This window comes from Miniopterus natalensis, chromosome 7, assembly GCF_054644295.1.
Source record: "Miniopterus natalensis isolate mMinNat1 chromosome 7, mMinNat1.hap1, whole genome shotgun sequence".
Taxonomy (NCBI): domain Eukaryota; kingdom Metazoa; phylum Chordata; class Mammalia; order Chiroptera; family Miniopteridae; genus Miniopterus; species Miniopterus natalensis.
Genome location: NC_142087.1, coordinates 27,904,455 through 27,923,588, shown reverse-complemented (window position 1 = coordinate 27,923,588; position 19,134 = coordinate 27,904,455). Strand labels below are relative to the sequence as shown.

The 19,134-nt window shown below is 38.2% G+C and overlaps 1 protein-coding gene across 1 annotated transcript in view; it reads right to left on the bottom strand.

The window, feature by feature from the left end:
• Positions 1-19,134, bottom strand: part of XRN2 (5'-3' exoribonuclease 2) — a 63,595-nt gene that overhangs the window by 39,485 nt on the left and 4,976 nt on the right. The window contains exons 2-15 of the mRNA XM_087818895.1: positions 14,779-14,906; positions 14,588-14,699; positions 12,556-12,667; positions 11,018-11,076; positions 10,852-10,941; positions 9,696-9,768; positions 9,502-9,552; positions 8,868-9,025; positions 6,494-6,568; positions 6,274-6,407; positions 6,119-6,176; positions 5,928-6,035; positions 1,573-1,617; positions 56-187 (exon numbers count right to left, since the gene is read on the bottom strand). Coding sequence (XP_087675021.1) covers positions 56-187; positions 1,573-1,617; positions 5,928-6,035; positions 6,119-6,176; positions 6,274-6,407; positions 6,494-6,568; positions 8,868-9,025; positions 9,502-9,552; positions 9,696-9,768; positions 10,852-10,941; positions 11,018-11,076; positions 12,556-12,667; positions 14,588-14,699; positions 14,779-14,906 — 1,335 coding nt within the window. The remainder of the gene's footprint in view (positions 1-55; positions 188-1,572; positions 1,618-5,927; positions 6,036-6,118; positions 6,177-6,273; positions 6,408-6,493; positions 6,569-8,867; positions 9,026-9,501; positions 9,553-9,695; positions 9,769-10,851; positions 10,942-11,017; positions 11,077-12,555; positions 12,668-14,587; positions 14,700-14,778; positions 14,907-19,134) is intronic.

Below are 19,134 nucleotides of genomic sequence, written 5' to 3'. Positions count from 1 at the left end.
AAGGGACATCTGATAGCCACCGCTTTTTAATGCCACCTAAGAACAAGTCACTTACCGAGTTATTCTGCACCCTCATTTCATAGGCTGCCTGTCTCGGATTACTGGCAACCTGAGAACCTGGCGAGTTTCTTGAACCCAAGGCATGCGGGGTTAATATTCCACCAGGAGTGAAAGCTGGTTGATCTCTCTAACATAAATGAAAATAAATGTAGAAATTAAAATTAAATCACAACATAGATGACAGGAAGAAAAGAGGACAGCCAAATAGAGTCCCCCCCTCTAAGCACTTAAAAAATGAAATGGATTTCTGTTAACATTAAAGGTTGTTGACACTTTGATTTGACTATAACTTACCCTATAAATAATAGTCTGTAATATTTAATAACTCTGCTCTAAAAGTACATGTAACTCACTGTTTTGATATATAAAGAGAATCTATTCAAGTCTCATTAGGCTATTCTATTATGTGTACTTACAATTTCAAAACACATTTAAGACACAATTAAAGGCAAATAAGTAATAAGACAAAAAAATAAGTCAAGAGTTTGATTTATACTAAGAAATACAACTTTTATTTACTCTTCACCTTGCTAGAATTTAACCCTTTCCAATTAATTAGAACTATGATTAAAGCTGTAATAGGTGTCAGTCATGGCTGACTGATAAAAGATTTTTAAAACAGATATTGACTGAAGGAAAATAATTATACATAAAGTAGAAAAATAAATATGCCCCTCCCAATCTAAGTGATTTTAAACCTACCTACAATAATAATGAACTCTACTTTTCTCCCTTCCAGGTTCCTAAAATTGCTTAATTCCAATAAAATACAATAATAAAAGGCAGTCCCTAAACTCCATGAGTTTAAAATCTAGTCAGGAAGACAAGAAAAATGGGAACTAAAGAGGTCAAGTGACTAACAAATACCACAGCAAAAAGCATCAGAGTTAAAGGAAAGAACCACTCAACCTAGACTATGAGCAGAAGCAACGGAGACTTTGTTACAAAGGTAGGATGTGAGGGAGCCTTGGAGTCAAAACTCCACTTGGGGGTACCACCAAATGAAGGCAATTCTCTGAGTCTGGAAGGACATGGTATATGTGGTATATTTAGAAGGCAGAGGGGAAAAGCTGGGCAGCTAGAATATGACCAGATCATAGTGCGCTCTGCATGCCAGGCGAAGACAAAACTGTATTCTGTGGAAACTAAGGAGTCATCGGTGATTTCTGAGCAGTGAAACAACAGTTTTGAGTGTCACGTTCTGGGAATACTAACGTGACAAAGATGTAGACAGAGTGTAGGGTTAACTGTTTTTATTACAAAAGCAATACCTGGTTAGTATAAAATGCCAATCACTCTCTCCTGCCCACCAAGTGTATCCCTTCAGACACTAGGCCTTGAAAAGGACTTCTTTACAACCCAGCGCTCTTTCTCCACGTAAGAAGACAGCTGAGTGAACACCGTCCCTAACCAGCTCCTACTGGGTAAAGAATAAAGCTACTGCAACGAATGTCTTCCTCCCAAATTATAAGTTATGCTATTGCCAATCTTATGAAATTAATTAAAACTCACCTTCATTCTCTTTCTTTTTTCTTTCTGTCGTCTTCTAAAACTGTCCTAAAAGTATAAAATCCACATATTCTGTCAAATAATTACACAAAAATGTAAGAGTTAAACATTATTACCAGGAATGATTTGAGAGACAATTAAAGTTTTAAAGGAGACCCCAGAAACCTAGGTACATAATTAAACCAGATAATGGACTATATGTTTAGAGTGCTGCTTATCAGAACTTTAGATGGGTAGAGAGCATTCTATATTGAATTTAGATACAATTTAATTGTTCCTGCTAGTTTTTTTCAGATAGTTTTTGATACCAATTCAGGAAAGAATGAAAGACTCATGACAGACCATTGGTTCTACCCTGGCGCAAATAGTCTGCCAATAGGGAAGCCACAAATAAGTAAGAAAACAAAGAATTCCTAAGCTGTAGCTGAATTCAGTTAATAATCAAGATGTCAACTTAAAAATATTGAGAAAACAATTTAATAACGAGCCTCTGTTACCTAGACAGGGCTTGACAGTTCCTGACTCTGTAGCATGTATGACACAAGTGGGTGAAGAGAGATGGGGTCTCTATGCAAACACTGCCCCCAGCCCCCATTCTAAAAAGCCAATCTAATGAAAGGAAGGAAATTCAGACGTTCACACTGCTTCTTATTCTGGGCCAATTTAACTCACAGGGAAGGGGCCAGTCTGCACTGTCAAGTTTTCCGAATGTAGCCGTGGTTTCAACTGCATAGGATCTGGGGTTGATCTTTCTTCCCCACTAACTGTTCGGACCATCCAAAGACCTCCTTGACCTCTCATGCCCAAGATTCTGTGACTATCACAGGGCACTGAAATGACAGCTAAGGTGGCCATAGCTGCAGTTGAGGCCTAAAACAGGGGCCAGCTGGTACTGTACTGACTGCCATCCTACTAGCTTTCCTGCTATCCCTTCCAAGTACTGTGAACTGCAATGTGTTAACAAAACTTGAAATCTGTGCTTTCTACCAGGAGAGGGGCTAAATGTTGAATACATGGTGAATGACTTCTCAAAACCTCCTGAGATATGAAAACCAATTTATTTAATCAAGCTTTTACCCTCATCTTCAATGAAACCTCTTATCTAAGTCACCGATGACTTAGAGACTGAAATCCATTACTCAGTTTTCTGTCCTTATCTGACCGTGACTTTCCTACTTGAGTCATGCCATTCACTTAACTTCCAGGACACTGTGCCCACCCGCTCTCCTCTTTTACTCCTGCTGCTACCCTCGCTCCTCAACTCCCCAACCTCCTAATGCTGGTGTTCCCGAGGCCAATACTTAGGCCTCACCACTTCTCTACTCTCATGGCAGTAATCATCCAGTCTCATGGCTTTAAATACCACGTATATACTTATGGCTGTCCAACCAGGATCTCTCTCCACTCACTCAAGATCTCCAAAATGGAAGCCCACCCCCACATCTGCACCTCCCACGCTTCCTCATCAGCTGCTCACACCAGTTTTCAATTGCTCAGACAAAATATGATGAACTCATTCTTGACAGCTTCCTTTCTCTCACACCTAGTGTTTCACCCACTAGCCAATCTCACTGGTTCTAGCCTCAAAACATGCAGAATCCAACTACCTCTTGTCATCTCTACTACAACTATACTAGCTCCCCTGGACTGGGCTTACTGCTTCTATCTTTGCCTCCATATAGCAAGTCTCAATATAACTAGTGACCCTTTTATAATATGTGTTAGATCTTGTCACTTTTATATCCCAAACCCTCCAGAATGAAAGCTAAAGTCCTTATAATGACCTACAGGGTCCTACCAGATCTGACCCTCCATTATCTTTCTGACCTCTACTCCTACTACAGTTCCTTTGCTTCCTCTGCTCCTGCCACACTGGCTCCTTGCTGTTCTGCGAACAATCTGGGTGTGCTCCTGCCCAAGCCTTCCCACTGGCTAGTCCCTATCTCTGAAACGTTCTGCTCTTCCTGCAAACATCTGCATGCTTACTCTCTCATATCCTTCAGAGCTTTATTCCAAGTCATCTGTGGGCTCGGCCCTCTCTAGCCACCTCTTCTAGAATTGCAAACTACCTATCACCACTTTCCCAGCTATTTCCTCGCCTGCTTTAGTTTTCTTTGTGGCACTTATCACTAACACATTACAAAATTACTTAAGTTTTTGTGTTTGTCATCCATCTCCCTAAGAAGAATATCAGCTCTGCAGGGTTAGGAATTTCTGTGGTTTTCTGCTTTGTTTAGTTCTATCAGTAACACTCAGAATACTATCTGGCACCTGGTAACAATAAGTATTTGCGGAATAAATAAAAGATATTTGCAAGATAGAAGGCAAACCTCAAAGATCACAAAATAAAAAGCATCACATTTCTGACCTAACTGCTCAATTTAAATAACAAAAACTGATGCATTCCTCTTCTATTTTGCCAGTCAGTTAAATACCTACTTCTAAGGGTGTAGTCACACATAAGCAGAATAGGCCCATCTGGGAGCCACAGACTCCTTTGGAAAGCTGTCAAAAATGGACACACTTTCCAAGAAAATATATACCATCGTATACTTTTATACTGAATTTCTCAGAACTCATAAATCCTACTCCCCATACCCAACTATGCTGATGGACATCACATGATGTTGAGGACACCAAAAAAGATACAAAGTTTTAAAATGTCCTCTTTGCCAGCCTGTCTGAAAACCTTCATTACCTAAATCTGAAGCACTCTGGTATCTATCAAATCTCATACAACCTGCCCTAATGCCAAATATCACCAATATTTAATAGTATAAATACTGCTAAAGCCACATAAAAGGACTGTTCTAACATGAAGCTTTTACACCAAGTAGTACACAGTACAAACAGTTTTTTCTTAAAGCATGAATGGCAGCAGGTCAAGTGAAGCCACTATAATTGTGGAATGGCTAGTCTGGTAGACATTTGGTATCCCAGACAAAGTTAGTTCTGTTATTTAAATTTTATATGTGAAAAATTCTTGCCTTCACAGAAGATTACCAAGTACCAAAAGCTTTGGAAGGAATGCTTACAGCTCACTCACTCTTTATGCGCCCCACCCCCAACCAAGTTCTAAAATAAGAGATGGTAGCTATAGTATACAAAGTTGAATATGAAATCTTGTCAGATACAATGGCATGTTTTATCTGTTAGGAGATCATAAAGCAATATTATGTTGCTATTTACTCAAAACAGCCATGACTTCTTATGAAGTCAGTTTCCAAAAGGATTTCCTTCACTCTCTAAGAAGCTACTACTATCTGCTCATTTTACCCACTGCTTGCCTCTCTTGCCACTCGCCCCAATCGCCCTCTACCCACTCAGGCTCCAGGCTGCTGCCCCTCTCCCGCACTCACGCCTCAGGGCTGCAGACCAGGGGCCTATCCACATCACTCTGACACCTCCACTACTGGCTTCTCCTCCCTCCAGGTGTTTCCTCCTCTCTCTAGAACTGGCTCCTCTTTCTCCTTCTATGTCCAAGCCTCTTGAGGTTTCTGTTGGAGGCACTTTCACGCCAAATAAGCTCCCAGGGATTTCAAGTTCATACTCAAGACTTGAAGTACCTCCTCGTTGCTAATGGTTCTCAAATCTCCTTTCGAAAAACTTCTGCTCTGAGCTTTACACATATCTATCAAATTGCTTCCCAGGCTTTTCTCCATTCAGGTGTCCTGAGTGCTTGGGGCATCCCTCAAACTCAGTATCTCGAAAATGAAATTCTATTTCTACCTTGTCACCACCCTAACCTGCTCTACCCTCAGTATTTGCTATCTCAGTAAATGGAACCAGCAAACTACCACCTGTCCAAGTCAAAAACCTGGACTTCTCTCCTAGGCCCTCACCCTATCAGATGTAATCAATTTCTAAGAGCTTTATTTCCTTCTTTTAAGTTTAAATTTCTTACTCAAAGCTGCAACCCTCTGCCTTGGCTGATGCAGTCCAAAACACAGCCCCTACATTCTACCACCAGGGTACAAAGTACCTAGCTCTTAACCTGTCTTTCAGAGCATCAGTATTTTCTACAAACATGAGCAGCTACTAGCTCAATCCCAGCATTCCTGTAGCCTTGGAACCTTCATTTCACATCCTACTGATCAGGCAGGTGTTTGGATGTATTCTTAATTAAGATTATGAAGAAAGAAAAAAATTACAATGCAACTCGCAGTGTACAATATATCGTTCTGCAAAGCAAGCAGCACCACCTTTATGACATAACGAAAGCACTGGCACTCATGGTCGCACCAATGTCCGGCACACTATAAGGATGTGACAGCACACTCAGAGGTCACAGCAAGGTCGCGGGCCAGGAGGGCCCAGGAGACAGGGGCAGTGTGGCCACTGCAATAGGAGCACTTTACCTCATCATCCTTCCTCTTTTTAAAAATGCTATCCTCAACTTCACCAACTGCTAACATGATCATCTGTACTCTCTGCAGATTGACATAACCACTTTCTGTAAGGTAACCCTGTAAGTGACAAAATACATGTGAAATGACCTTCGTATAAAAGCAAACACTTTTGTTTTGAAATTATTCAAAAGTGAACTTACCCCAGTTTTGTGTACCACATTTTTGTATATGTTAACCAAACGGTCAATGGCACCTTCCCTGCCACCAGGAAACAAATATTATGCATTAGGACCAGTGTGCACCATAAAGGCAGGAGACTAAAGCAATAGTCTGAAACCCACAGAAACACACATACCTAATCTCTAATGATGGTAGGTGAGGAAGGAAGTCATTTCCCACAAAGAAGCACATGAAGACCCAGTCATCAATGCTCCTCTCAATATCAAATGTAAATGGCAGACTGGCCATGGTGAGCTCTCTTTCCAAATACTACAACCAAAAAGGAAGACGGCCATTAAAGCTACTGAAAGGCATCCTGTTTTAGAGTGCCAACTCCAAGGATTATGACTACGTACCTCGCGAAGAACATTGAGACGAAGGAAGATAAACTCTCCCTCTGCACAGGGAAGGCTATCTGCAAGTTCATCGTGCTACAAGAAAGGGAGTAAAGATTGAACAAGTCTACTCTAAACTCAATCAAATAAATACGGCTTTTTCTAAAGCAAGATCCATTTTAATACTATAATTTTTAAATAAAAAAAGCACTCGCTAAACAATTTTAAAAATAAATAGTACTCATAAATCCCAGTAACACACCAAGAACAACAAGTGAGTTTTTTGAAAGGGGACATGCTGTAGTTTGCCAATCCCTGACCCACACCCAACCAATATTAACATTTTGATGCAAATTCCTTTAGATATTTCTCTGTGAACATAGTGTATTTTCTACCTGCCTTTCTTCACTCAGCACGTCTTTTAAAAAGGTTCCATAATCTTAAAACAGATAGAAACCCCTTTAAAGGGGACTGGATATAATCAAATAACCCAGAATATGTAGGAACTAGGAGTAACTTTAATATTTAAAACAAAAAGTTTAATATATTTGACTTATAGTTCCTTTTAAGAAGAATAACCACTGAAACAAGTAACTCCTACAAATAAATCATGTGCGATAGGCATTATTACCTATAATAACTAAGTCTCACGTAGATATGTTAGAAAAAGTGGAAATAAAAAGTGTGAATGGCCCGGCCAGGCGTGGCTCAGCGGTTGAGCGTTGACCTGGGATCCAGGCGATCGGGGTTCGATTCCCGATCAGGGCACATATCCGGGTTGCGGGCTCGATCCCCAGTCGGGGGCATGCAGGAGGCAGCTGATCAATGACTCTCTCATCATTGATGTCTGTCTGTCTGTCTGTCTCTCTCTCTCTCTCTCCCCTTTCCTTTCTCTGAAATCAATAAAGATACATTAAAAAAAAAAGAAGTGTGAATGCTTTTAAATGTCTGTTCACTTAAAAGTTTTAAAATCATATGATCAGATAAATAGAGAAAAAACATTTGACAAAATCCAGCGTCCATTTATGATAAAGACTCTCAGCAAAGTGTGAATAGTGGGAATATACCTCAACATAAGAAAGGCCACATCTGACAGACTTAAAGCTAACATCACACTCAATAGGAAAAAACTAAAACCATTTTCCATAGATCAAGTTCCACTTTCATCACTTTTATTCAACATAGGTATTGGAAGTGCTAGCCACAGCCTTCAAACAAGAAAAAAAAAAGGCATCCAAACTGAAAAGAAGTAAAACTGTCATTATTTGCAGATGACGTATTATATAGAGAGAATCCTAAAGATTCCACCAAAAAATTACTAGAACTGGTAAATTCAATAAAGTAGAAGAATACAAAATTAATATGCAGAAATTGAATGCATTTCTATACACCAATAATGAACTATCAGGAACAGAAATTAAGAAAACAATCCCATCTACAATTGCATCAAAAAAAATTAAATACCAAATAAAATTAACCAGAGGTAAAAGACCTATACTCAGAAAATTATATGACATTGAAGAGAGATTGAAGAAAACATAAATGGAAGCATATCCTGTGCTCATGGATAGGAAGAATTAGCATTGTTAAAATGTCCATACTACGCAAAGCAATCTATAGATTCAACACAATCCCTATCAAAACACAAATGGCATTTTTCACAGAACTAGAGCAAATAATCCTAAAATTTAATATGGAACCACAAAAAAAAACCACAAATAGCCACAACAATCTTGGAAAAGAACAAAGGTGGAGGTATCATGCTACCTGATGTCAAACTATACTAAAAGGCTACTGTAATCAAAACAACATAGTACTGGCATAAAAAGGCCCAGAAATAAAACCAAGGGTATATGGTCAATAAAATATGACAAATGAGGCGAGAATATACCATGGGAAAAAGACAGTTTACTCAACAAGTGGTGTTGGTAAAATTGCACATATACATGCATAAAATAAAAACTAAAACTAGACCGCCTTCTTACACCATATGTAAAAATAGATTAAACTCTCTGGCATTGCGCTAAGCAATATTTTTTCTGATATATCTCCTCGGGCAAGGGAAACAAAAGAAAAAAATAAACAAATGGGACTACATCAAGGTAAAAAATGTTTGCACAGCAAAGGAAACTACCAACAAAACGAAAAGGCAACTACTGAATAGGGGAAGATATCTGCCACTGATACATCTCTGTGAGGGGTAACAGAGCATTAGGTAAAAATCTAATCAACCATAGTCTCCTCTATCCATTTTTAAAATGAAGCAACCTAAATATATTTATTTCCATTGAATTGTACACTCAAAATGGTTAACATTTTGTTACATTAAAATGTACATTTTATCACAAAAAAATAAAAATTTAAAACGGAGACAACTACCACCTGAAATCCTTACCTTTCCCTTCTTTTCCCTTGGCAAGCCTTCGCAGTCTTTCACCTCATGCCCAAACTGGTTACAAAGACCACATGGTTTGGGCTTGTTCGGTTTGAATTCCTCTCTAATAATGGTAAAGTTGGGCTCATGCGTAGCAAGGCCAAGCATGATGAGATCAGCTGCCAGGGACAAAAGACCAAACAGTGAGTACTTCAAGAAGATCCTCACCATAATGAAAGGCACAGGACATTATCAAAAAAATTAGACACTAGCGCAAATCAAAGTCCAACGGGCACACAAACAGACCACAAAGCCAAAAAGGCTGACATGTCTTAGCAGTCCTCAGCCAATAAGATGTCCTCAAAGACACGTGGGCCTAGAATTCAGACTACTACTCGGGGGGTCAACACTTGGAAAATTTTCCATTTTAAAGGTATGTGCAGTGATATTAAAGGTTTTAATGTAAAATATAATTAAAACATAGGTAACTTAATCACAGAGAAGTAACAACTCAACACTAGTTCCCTCTCAAACATAAAATAAACAAGGCATTTTAGAATTTCCAGGCACCCATGAATAATCCACTACTACACACCAACTCATCAAACTGCTATGGTTTAATCCAAGAGAACCAAATCCCAAAAAAGAAACTTACCATCCGCTCCACATAAGCAATGATGAGTGTTTGGGTCATGGTTAGGCTGGGCTAAAAAAAGGAAAATGTATATTTATATAAATATATTTTATATCACAGAAATATCACATTTTACCAAATATTTTCTATATAATGGCTTATCTTTCTTCCTTTCTAATAGAACATATAATCAAATATTTACAAATGAGTTTTACCTCTTTGTCTTCTAATATAATCCATGATTTTATGTTCTCCTTCGCCGGGAGCACTAGCATCCGATAAAATAACCTATAAAGACAGTTTTTAACACTTTCAGTTCATCTCTAATTTTTAGCACAAAAATGAACAGAACTGAATATCTTAAAAATACATTGAAATGACTCTAATATGATAGTGTTATTAATTGGAAGTGTTTCTTAATAAGGGGTGTGTGTGTGTGTGTGTGTGTGAGAGAGAGAGAGAGAGAGAGAGAGAGAGAGAGAGAGAAAAAGAGAGAAAGACAAACATCCAAACTATTTCATTAATTAACTTACTACATGGAACAGCAAAAATGGAACATTTGGGTCAAACTCAGTCATTAGAAAATCTGATGTTTGTAAGTTTTTACTACTCCCACCACTATCCGAAGATGTAGCACTGAACCATATAAGCCCAGGGAGTAATCAATAAAAGATACCCATTAAATACAATTTGCCATATCTATTTAATAGGAAAAAAAGCTTGTAAACCTAAAATTACATAAAAGCTCCTTTATATTTTACTTAAATACTTACAAGAACACAGCCATCATTTAAAGACAGAGCCCACAACTTAAATCTTGCTGTAATTTGATTTTTTTTTTTTAACTGATTTTTTAAAGAGAGAGGAAGGGAGAGAGAGGGAGAGGGAAGGAGGGAGGGAGAGTGAGATAGAGAGAAACATCGATTGGTTGCCTCCCACAGGCACTCCGACTAGGGATGGAACCTGGAGCCTGGGAATGTGCCCTGACCAGGAATTGAATCAGCGACCTTTCAGTGTACAGGCTGGCTCTCAACTAACTGAGCCACACTGGCAAGGGTGTAATTTGATTCTAATAAAAGAAATTACCATTTAAAAATTACTTTCATGTATACACACACATATTTTTAAGAACTTAAGTCCCATTTTATGGCTTCACAGTGATAATAAGAGGACAAAGTTTACATTGAGAAAAAATTCAGCAGTCTAAAACTGGACCACGCAAAGCATCCCATTTCCAATATCCCTGGAAACATCTCTCCTATGACAGTCAACGAACATTTGATGGGGGGAAAGGACAAATAACATCAGTCATAAAGTACAGCCTCAAGTGATCACCCTAATCTTGCTGAAGTACCAAAATGTGAAACTTACAGTCAAGTTTTTCCACCCGGGGTCATTATTTAAACGATCAGCTATGTAATAGCGAAGACATTTAGCAAGATTGTCCATGAATTCTGTTCCCTAAAATGATAGAAGAAAACAAATTAACTGATCACTTAAGAGTTAGCAATAGCTAGCAAAGTATGAGGCTACTTACTGGTGTAATACAGTTGCTATCAAATCTTTCTTTTATTTCTTCTGGGGGAAGAAAGCCACCTATGGAGAAAGAGGCAAGGTTTGTTCTCCCCATAAAAGTGAGGTAAGTTACTCATAAGCCCAAACAAGTTCAAATACAAGAGGAAGAGAAGTACCGGCACCTGGGGACACTGTATTCTCTTTTGGGAGAAAGTAAGATTCTCCCTCAAATTTAAATTAAGCTTAACTGATTGTCAAAAAATACACGGCACACAAAAGATACAATGTTATATAAAAACATTAAAATGCTTACGTTCTTCCTGATGACCTCTGAGCAGCGCACTGTCACACTCTCACACACACACACACACACACACACACTCACTCACAAACACGCAGAGTTTGGAGTTTTACTTCTGATAAGTTCTTAAGATAAAGGTGCCTTAGTAAAACAAAATTAAAATGCTGAGTTTATCGCGGCGTTATATAAGAAATAAAACTGTCAACTAGACAGCTATAAAAATATTATTTTCCTCTATATCACTGATTAGCTTCTTCTCAAGACACAAATATATTTCATAGTATCTTCAAGAAAGAAGACATCTTTAAAATAAAAAGCAATGTGTTATAAATACAAACAGTTTTAGAGTATTAATTACAAGCTGCAACTAAATAATTATGTATTTGTGTACTTCCAGCAAATTAAAATAACGTAAACATTTATCATAACTGCAGTCCTGAGCTGACTACATCATGGTATTTATTTTCATCTGCCAAGTGCAGTATCTCCAGCCAATAAAGTATGGCTTTCCTGGTCTAGCATATTGCCTTATGTAAGAAAACACCAAACAAATCATCCTATTACAATCACACCCCATCTCACACACAGATGTCTTGGGAGAAAATCAGTGCAGTGGGCATCAGGACCCCTGACCTTCCTCCTCTCTGAGACTTAGTCAACTCCTACCTATGCACCCATCAGGAATTTCAAGACTTTGGAGAACTGTAAAGATGACAGCACTCCATTCTACTCACCCCCCAAATGGTTAAAGCCTGGGTAGCTCATTGCCTCAGCACCTGCTACATCAATCTATACTGACGCTGTGTATGACTCAGTGAAAGCCTGTTAAATATGGATCACATTATCACAGACCTCCTCGTATAGAGAGACCTCCCTCTGAATTCTTAGGGGAAGCTATAAGCAAGCCACGAGACTGATCTGAGGAAAATGTTTACAGAAATGTAGCTTTCTAACAGCCCCCACAGAAAAAAGAAGCACTCTAAATATATTTTTATTTTATAGATGTGCAAAAGTTAGCTGAAAGCTGCACACGCCCTGAATGGCATTGACAATGTGCTCTCCCTATCAGAATTCCCTCCTGTTATTTCCAAGTGCCCCTTTGATTACAGAGTGTGGAAATGAACAAGCTGATTAACAGGAGTAAAAGGTTCCATGAACTACTTTTCTCCAACAATGAACATACATTTTCCTTGCATATTCTGGGATCCTAATTAAATTAAAACTATAAAAAGTTCAACCTCAAAAAGCATATTCTTTACCTTTTGCCAGTATCTCTTCCCTGACTCGCTGCTTCTCTACTGCTGCTTCCATTCCTTCTTTTGATGCTCTGAACCTCCTAGAACGCTGTTGATTCATTTTAGCACGTGGTGCCTGCAAAGATGTATTTCACATTCAAAGATGTATTTCACTACCAATCAAAATATTCACAACTAAATCGACATTATTTTGAATCAGTTGTTCTTGTAAAAATAGTACACTAAGATGGGAAAGGTAAGTAATATATCTAACAACCTTTTCATAACAGACAATAGACCCTGAGAACTTAAATTTGGACCAAAAACCTAAAAGCTGAGCTCAAATGGACATTCTATGAAGCCATAGCACTTAATACTGCAGGGCCCACAACCTAACATCAGTTCCACTGGGTTATGGTTTCCCAACAAGGAAAGCTCATTTTACTCAAAGGCCCAGCCAGCAGGCAAAGACAGTTTCTACAGAACCAGAATCAGGAAGACCTTCCCCATGTCCAAGCCTAAAAAGAAGGATGGTCTCCAAATGGGATTCACAATGCCCCATAAAAGCAATACAAAAGCAAAAGAAAACTATTTCTTGATCTGTAAGACCTCAGGTACTCCTACTTTGTATTTCCCTCAGTGAGGTTCATAATTACTACTCTGTCTCTACAATAAGGTACAGCAGTTAAAAAGGAGCAAGGTTTTAACCAAAGTCACTTTTAAATCACTCTGACAAATGCAATTTAAATCACCAAGTAAGCTTGAATGACGTGAGCTGAACTGTAAAGGTTTTGAAATTATTGAAATGAGTTCTGGGGTTGGAAGAGACTCTGAAGCATCCTGACCACATCTAAAATAAGTGATTTTATACTGTCTTTAAATAATTCCCCTTTCTGTAAAATGAGACTACCTAATATCTTTCAAGTACCAAGTTCTATTATCTACATTTATATTTTAACAAAAAACGTATTGCAGATATGTGCATGTCCATATGTATACAAAGATGCACGTTTTATACTTGATCTAGCAGTAAGGGCACCTAGAGTAAAGTTAAAAATTTTCTTCAAGAAATTTAGCTGAACATAAATTGAAATATACTCCAAATAAGACACGTTCTTGTTCCCTTTATTCTTTACTCCACTTTAACTTCAACTTAAGTTATCAGGGACCTAAGATTTTTCACTGAGTAAATAGAACCTCACAAAAAAGTTCTTATCTTTGGACCCAAAGCTTTCTGGATTTTCATTAGCCACTAGGACTACCAAATAGAAAAGAAAGAACATTTATTTGCTTCTGGCTAAATAAATTTAGAGTGATGACTTACCTTAATTTTCCTTGAACCCTGACACGTAGTTTGCTGGTCATTTATAACCTAACTACTTGGTATCACCATAGGTCAGTAAGTTATTCCCCTCTTAAGTAATTTTTATGGCTACTCACTGCCTATAGGATAAAATCCAAACTCCTGAGTGTGGCCGGTAAGGTGCTCCCAAGCCATGGCTCTACTTCCCTTTCCAATGTAAAACGCCTGCAGTCGCTCAGGTGTGTCAGTGTGGTCACAAGCATGGAGATGTGTTTACCTAGCACATCTGAGAAATCTGGAAGGTCCTCCTTCCCCATTTCTGTCCCATCCATTCCCCTCTACTGCCCACCAATCTCCAATTATTCTTTGTCCTTCAAGAAATGGGAGAGAAGTCACCTCCTCTCTATCTCCTAACTTCCTGAGTAGCACGACTCCATCTTCCCTCAACACCCTGCATGTGTTATTTAGTGCCTATAGAGCCCACTAATTAATTAATTAGTAAATAGCCTCACTCATTTACTTATGTCTCTGTCCTTTTAGCCCTCTAAAGCAAAAGCAATCATCAATATTCCCAGCATCTCACGGTACCTGGCACAAAACAGGCACAAAAATGTTTGAAGGACTGAAGATGAGGCTGTCCTCAAATTAACAAGTCAACATTTTCCATTGTTTAGCTGAGACTTTCATTGTAGACATTGGGAACAGAGCAAAAACAAAAATGAAGAATTCTAAATTAACCATTTTAGTACTCACCACTCCATCTATTGCCATGTAGAGAAGTCGCCTTGGTCTTACAATATTGAAAAGTCTGTCAATGTACTCAAAAATTGCAACCATCATTTCATCTTCATTTTTTGGTGCTGGTCTATAACAAGCAAACAATGTAATGTAATATAGTACTCCTCTGTAACTTGTGGTATCAGTGACAAAAATGGGTTACGTACTTGTCTTCAGGATGAGTACAGGGGTGGATGATTCCATTCATATCCAAATACAGATTATCAAACTCCACATCATTTGGATTAGGTTTACTGGCATCAACAGGAACCTTTACACCACTGCATTCTTTTGGCTATGGGGAAGTGATAATTAACAGTAGTTTGATTGTTCAAGTCTAAATTAATACATCCTAGGCTCAGTATAGACCAGTTTCATTTCTGAATTGGATTATCAAATAGTTATTTTACTTCTTAGAGCAAACTGAAGCAGAGATTTCATCTGTAGAAAGCAATAGCGTCCAACGTAACAAATTAACCTTAATTACTTGGGGGATACTTATCAAATTCTCAACTCAGTCAGCTGTCCAAGTGAGAAACCAGGGGAATCACCTTAGAAGTCCTTTCCCTCACCATCCATTATCAGTAAGTCTTGCCCATTTAATCTGAAAAATGCCTCTCCATCTCCTGTCATTCCCACCACCATTACCAACATCAGGGTATCATCTCTCAATAAAAGATCAGAACAGGACTGCTCCACCTCTAGACTCTCCCATCTTAATCTTGCCTAGTTATCCCAATGATTCCCATAGCAGGTGCACACCAATGAGCCTGGACCTGTCCTAGTCTCCTGTCCTGCCACAGCATCAATCAGGCCCACCTCAGCTCTCATCTAAGTTCCTGGAAAACGCTTTCACCCTTCAATGCCTTTGCACACTGCTTCTCCTTCCTCCCTGCCAACATTCACTTCCTAAAGTCTCAGCAGTTTTCCATGGTCTGGACTGAGATCAAATGTCACTCACCTTATAACACTTTGTACACCGCTCCCCAAAACTAACTGCTGCTCCTCCTGCAGTCCCTCACTCGTTTACTCAATATTGGGATGCAGTCAGCGATGAATGTATATGCAATGTGCACGCCCGTGGTTTTTATAGTTAATCTGTCATTCTAATCCAACCACACTGTGGGTTCTTCACAAGGTAAGGACTGTGCCTTATTTACTGCTAGAGGCACTGTTATATATTTGTTATGAACATTACCTTTGCCTTTTTCTTCCAGAGCTTCAGCAAATGGTAAGGATATGAGATCTGACTTTTACTGATAGTAATAGGAGTTCTTTAAAAACAGTAACAGTTCTCCCATACATATAAAGCATCATTTGTAATAGAAAGAAAAAAAAAAAAGTCAACAATTTAAAAGCTTATCATGTACATAGTACATCCTGGATGGACCTTAAAAATACCCTGCTAAGTAAAAGACAGCCAAAAAAGACCACAAAAGATCCCATTTATATGTTCCAGAAGACAAATCCAGAAACAGAAACAAACTGGCTTCAACATGAGGGCAGGAGAAGGTTGAGGGAGATGGTAGTGACTATAAATGGATACAACATTTCTTTTGGGAGTGATGAAAATGCTCTAAAATTAAATAGTGGCAATTGTTGCTCAACTTTCTAAATATACTAAAAAAACCACTGAATTTTATACTTTACACAGTGGACTTTATGATATATACACTTTATCTCAATAAAGCTGTTAAAAAATAAAAAGAAACGATCAACTTAATTAGCAAAAAAAGAGCCCACTAAATATATTAATAAACTGTGGTATGTTCATATACAGGAGTGCCAGACAGAAGTGAGAGTCAAAGAAATAGAGCAGGATAGTCACAAATATATTGCTGAGCCAAAAAAGCAAGTTGCAAGAGAAAAAAAAGTATACCACGTATAGAAAACCTAAAATAGACAAAACAGTATTAGGTATTATTCAGGGATGAATACATATGCAATGTAAGCACAGAGAAAAGCAAGGGATAAACATCGATGTCAGAGGTCACTAAAAAATACTAAAGAGCCCAGCTGGGCATGGCTCAGCAGTGGAACATCGACCTAGGATCCAGGAGATCATGGTTCCATTCCTGGTCAGGGCACATGCCTGGGTTGCGGGCTCGATCCCCAGTCAGGGGCATGCAGGAGGCAGCCAATCAACCATGACTCTCTCATCATTGATGTTTCTATCTCTCCTTCTCCCTTCCTTCCTCTGAAATCAATAAAGATATATTTTAAAAAATACTAACGAGATGAGTCCAACAATATGTGTTTACAAGACATAACTCTAGTAAACACATATGCACCCAATATAGGAGCAACTAAATACATTAAAAACCCGCCTGGAGGACTCTGAGAGATCAACAGCAATACAGTCAGAGTAGAGGACTTAAACACCCCTTTGAATTCACTGGATAGATCTTCCAGACAAAAAATCAACAAGAGAACAGTCTAAATGACACACTAGGTCAGATAAATTTAATTGATATTTACAGAATATTTCACCCCAAAGCTGCGGAACAGGCACTCTTCTCAAGTGCACATGGGACATTCTCAAAGATAGACCACATGTTAGGACACAAAACAAGTCTCTACAAGTTCAACAAGACTGAAATCACATCAAGCATCTTCTCGGATCACAATGGCATGAAACTAGAAATCAAGTACAATTAAAAACACTCGAAAACATTCAAACCAAGGGAGGCTAAATACCATGCTATTAAACAATGAATGGGCTACCAATGATATCAAGGAAGAAATCAAAAATTTCCTGGAAACAAATAAAAATGAACACACAACCACCCAAATCTATGGGACACAGCTAAAGCAGTCCTGAGAGGAAAGTTCATAGCACTACAGGCCTACCTCAAAAAGCAAGAAAAATTTCTAACGAACTATCTAACCCTACAACTTAACGAATTAGAAAGAGAACAACAAGAAATGCCCGGAGGAAACAGAAAGGAAATAATAAGGATCAGAGTGGAAATAAATGACATAGAGAATAGACAATACAAAACATCAATGAAACCAAGAACTGGTTCTTTGAAAAGATAAACAAGATTGATGAACCTTTAGCCAGACTTACCAAGAACAAAGAGGAGCCCAGGCGGTGTGGCTCAGTAGTTGAGTGTCAACCCATGAACCAAGAGGTTGCCCGTTCAATTCCCAGTCAGGGAACATGCCTGGGTTTCGGGCTTGACCTCCAGTGGGGAGCATGCAGGAGGCAGCCGATCCATGTTTCTCTCATTGATGTTTCTATCTCTCTATACCTCTCCCTTCCTCTCTCTTTAAAACTCAAAAACATATTAAGAAAAAAAGAGGAACCAAATAAAATCAGAAATGAAACAGGTGAAGTAACAACAGACACCACAGATACAAAGGACTGTAAGAAAATACTATGAACAACTATATGCCAACAAGTAGGAAAACCTGGATGAAAAGGACAAATTCCTAGAAAAATACAATCTTCCAAAACTGAATCAGGAAGAATCAGAAAACCTGAATAGGCCGATAACAACAGATAACATTAAAGCAGTAATAAAAAAAACTCCCAGCAAACAAAAGTCCTGGTCCTGACAGCTTTACAGGAGAGTTTTACCAAACACTCAAAGGAGAACTAACACCTATCCTCCTCAAAGTATTACAAAAAATTCAACAAGAGGGAACACTTCCAAGCTCTTTTTACGAGGCCAGCATTAGCCTAATTCCAAAACCAGATAAGGACACTACAAAGAAAGAAAATTATAGGCCAATATCAATGATGAACATAGATGCTAAAATCCTCAACAAAAGATTAGCAAATCAGATCAAGCAATATATTACAAAGATCATACACCATGACCAAGTAGGATTTATTCTAGTGATGCAAGGCTGGTACAATCTTCACAAATCAATAAGTGTGTTACATCACATAAACAAATTGAAAAACAAAAATCACATGATCATATCAATAAATGCAGAAAAAGCATTTGACAAAATACAACATCAACTTTTGATAAAAACTCTCAGCAAAGTGGGATCAGAAACATTATACATCAACATAATAAAGGCCATATATGACAAACCTACAGACAAAATCATACTCAATGGGCAAAAACTAAACCATTTCCACTAAGAACAGGAATAAAACAGGGTTATCTACTTTCTCCACTCTTATTCAACATAGTACTAGAAGTCCAAGCCACAGCAATTATACAAGAAAACATAAAAGGCATTCAAATTGGAATGGAGGAAGCAAAACTGTCATTATTCGCAGATGACATGACATTGTACATAGAAAACCCTAAACACTCTACCAAAACACTACTAGATTTAATAAATGAATTTGGCAATGTTGCAGCATACAAGATTAACACCCAGAAATCGAGGGTATTTTTATGCACCAATAATGAACTCTCAAAAAGAGAAACTAAAAAACAATCCCATTTACCACTATAACAAAAAATAAATGAAAAGATACTTAGGAATAAACCTAACTAAGGAGGTAAAAGACTGTACTCAGAAAACTACAGGACACTGCAAAAAGAGACAGAGGAAGA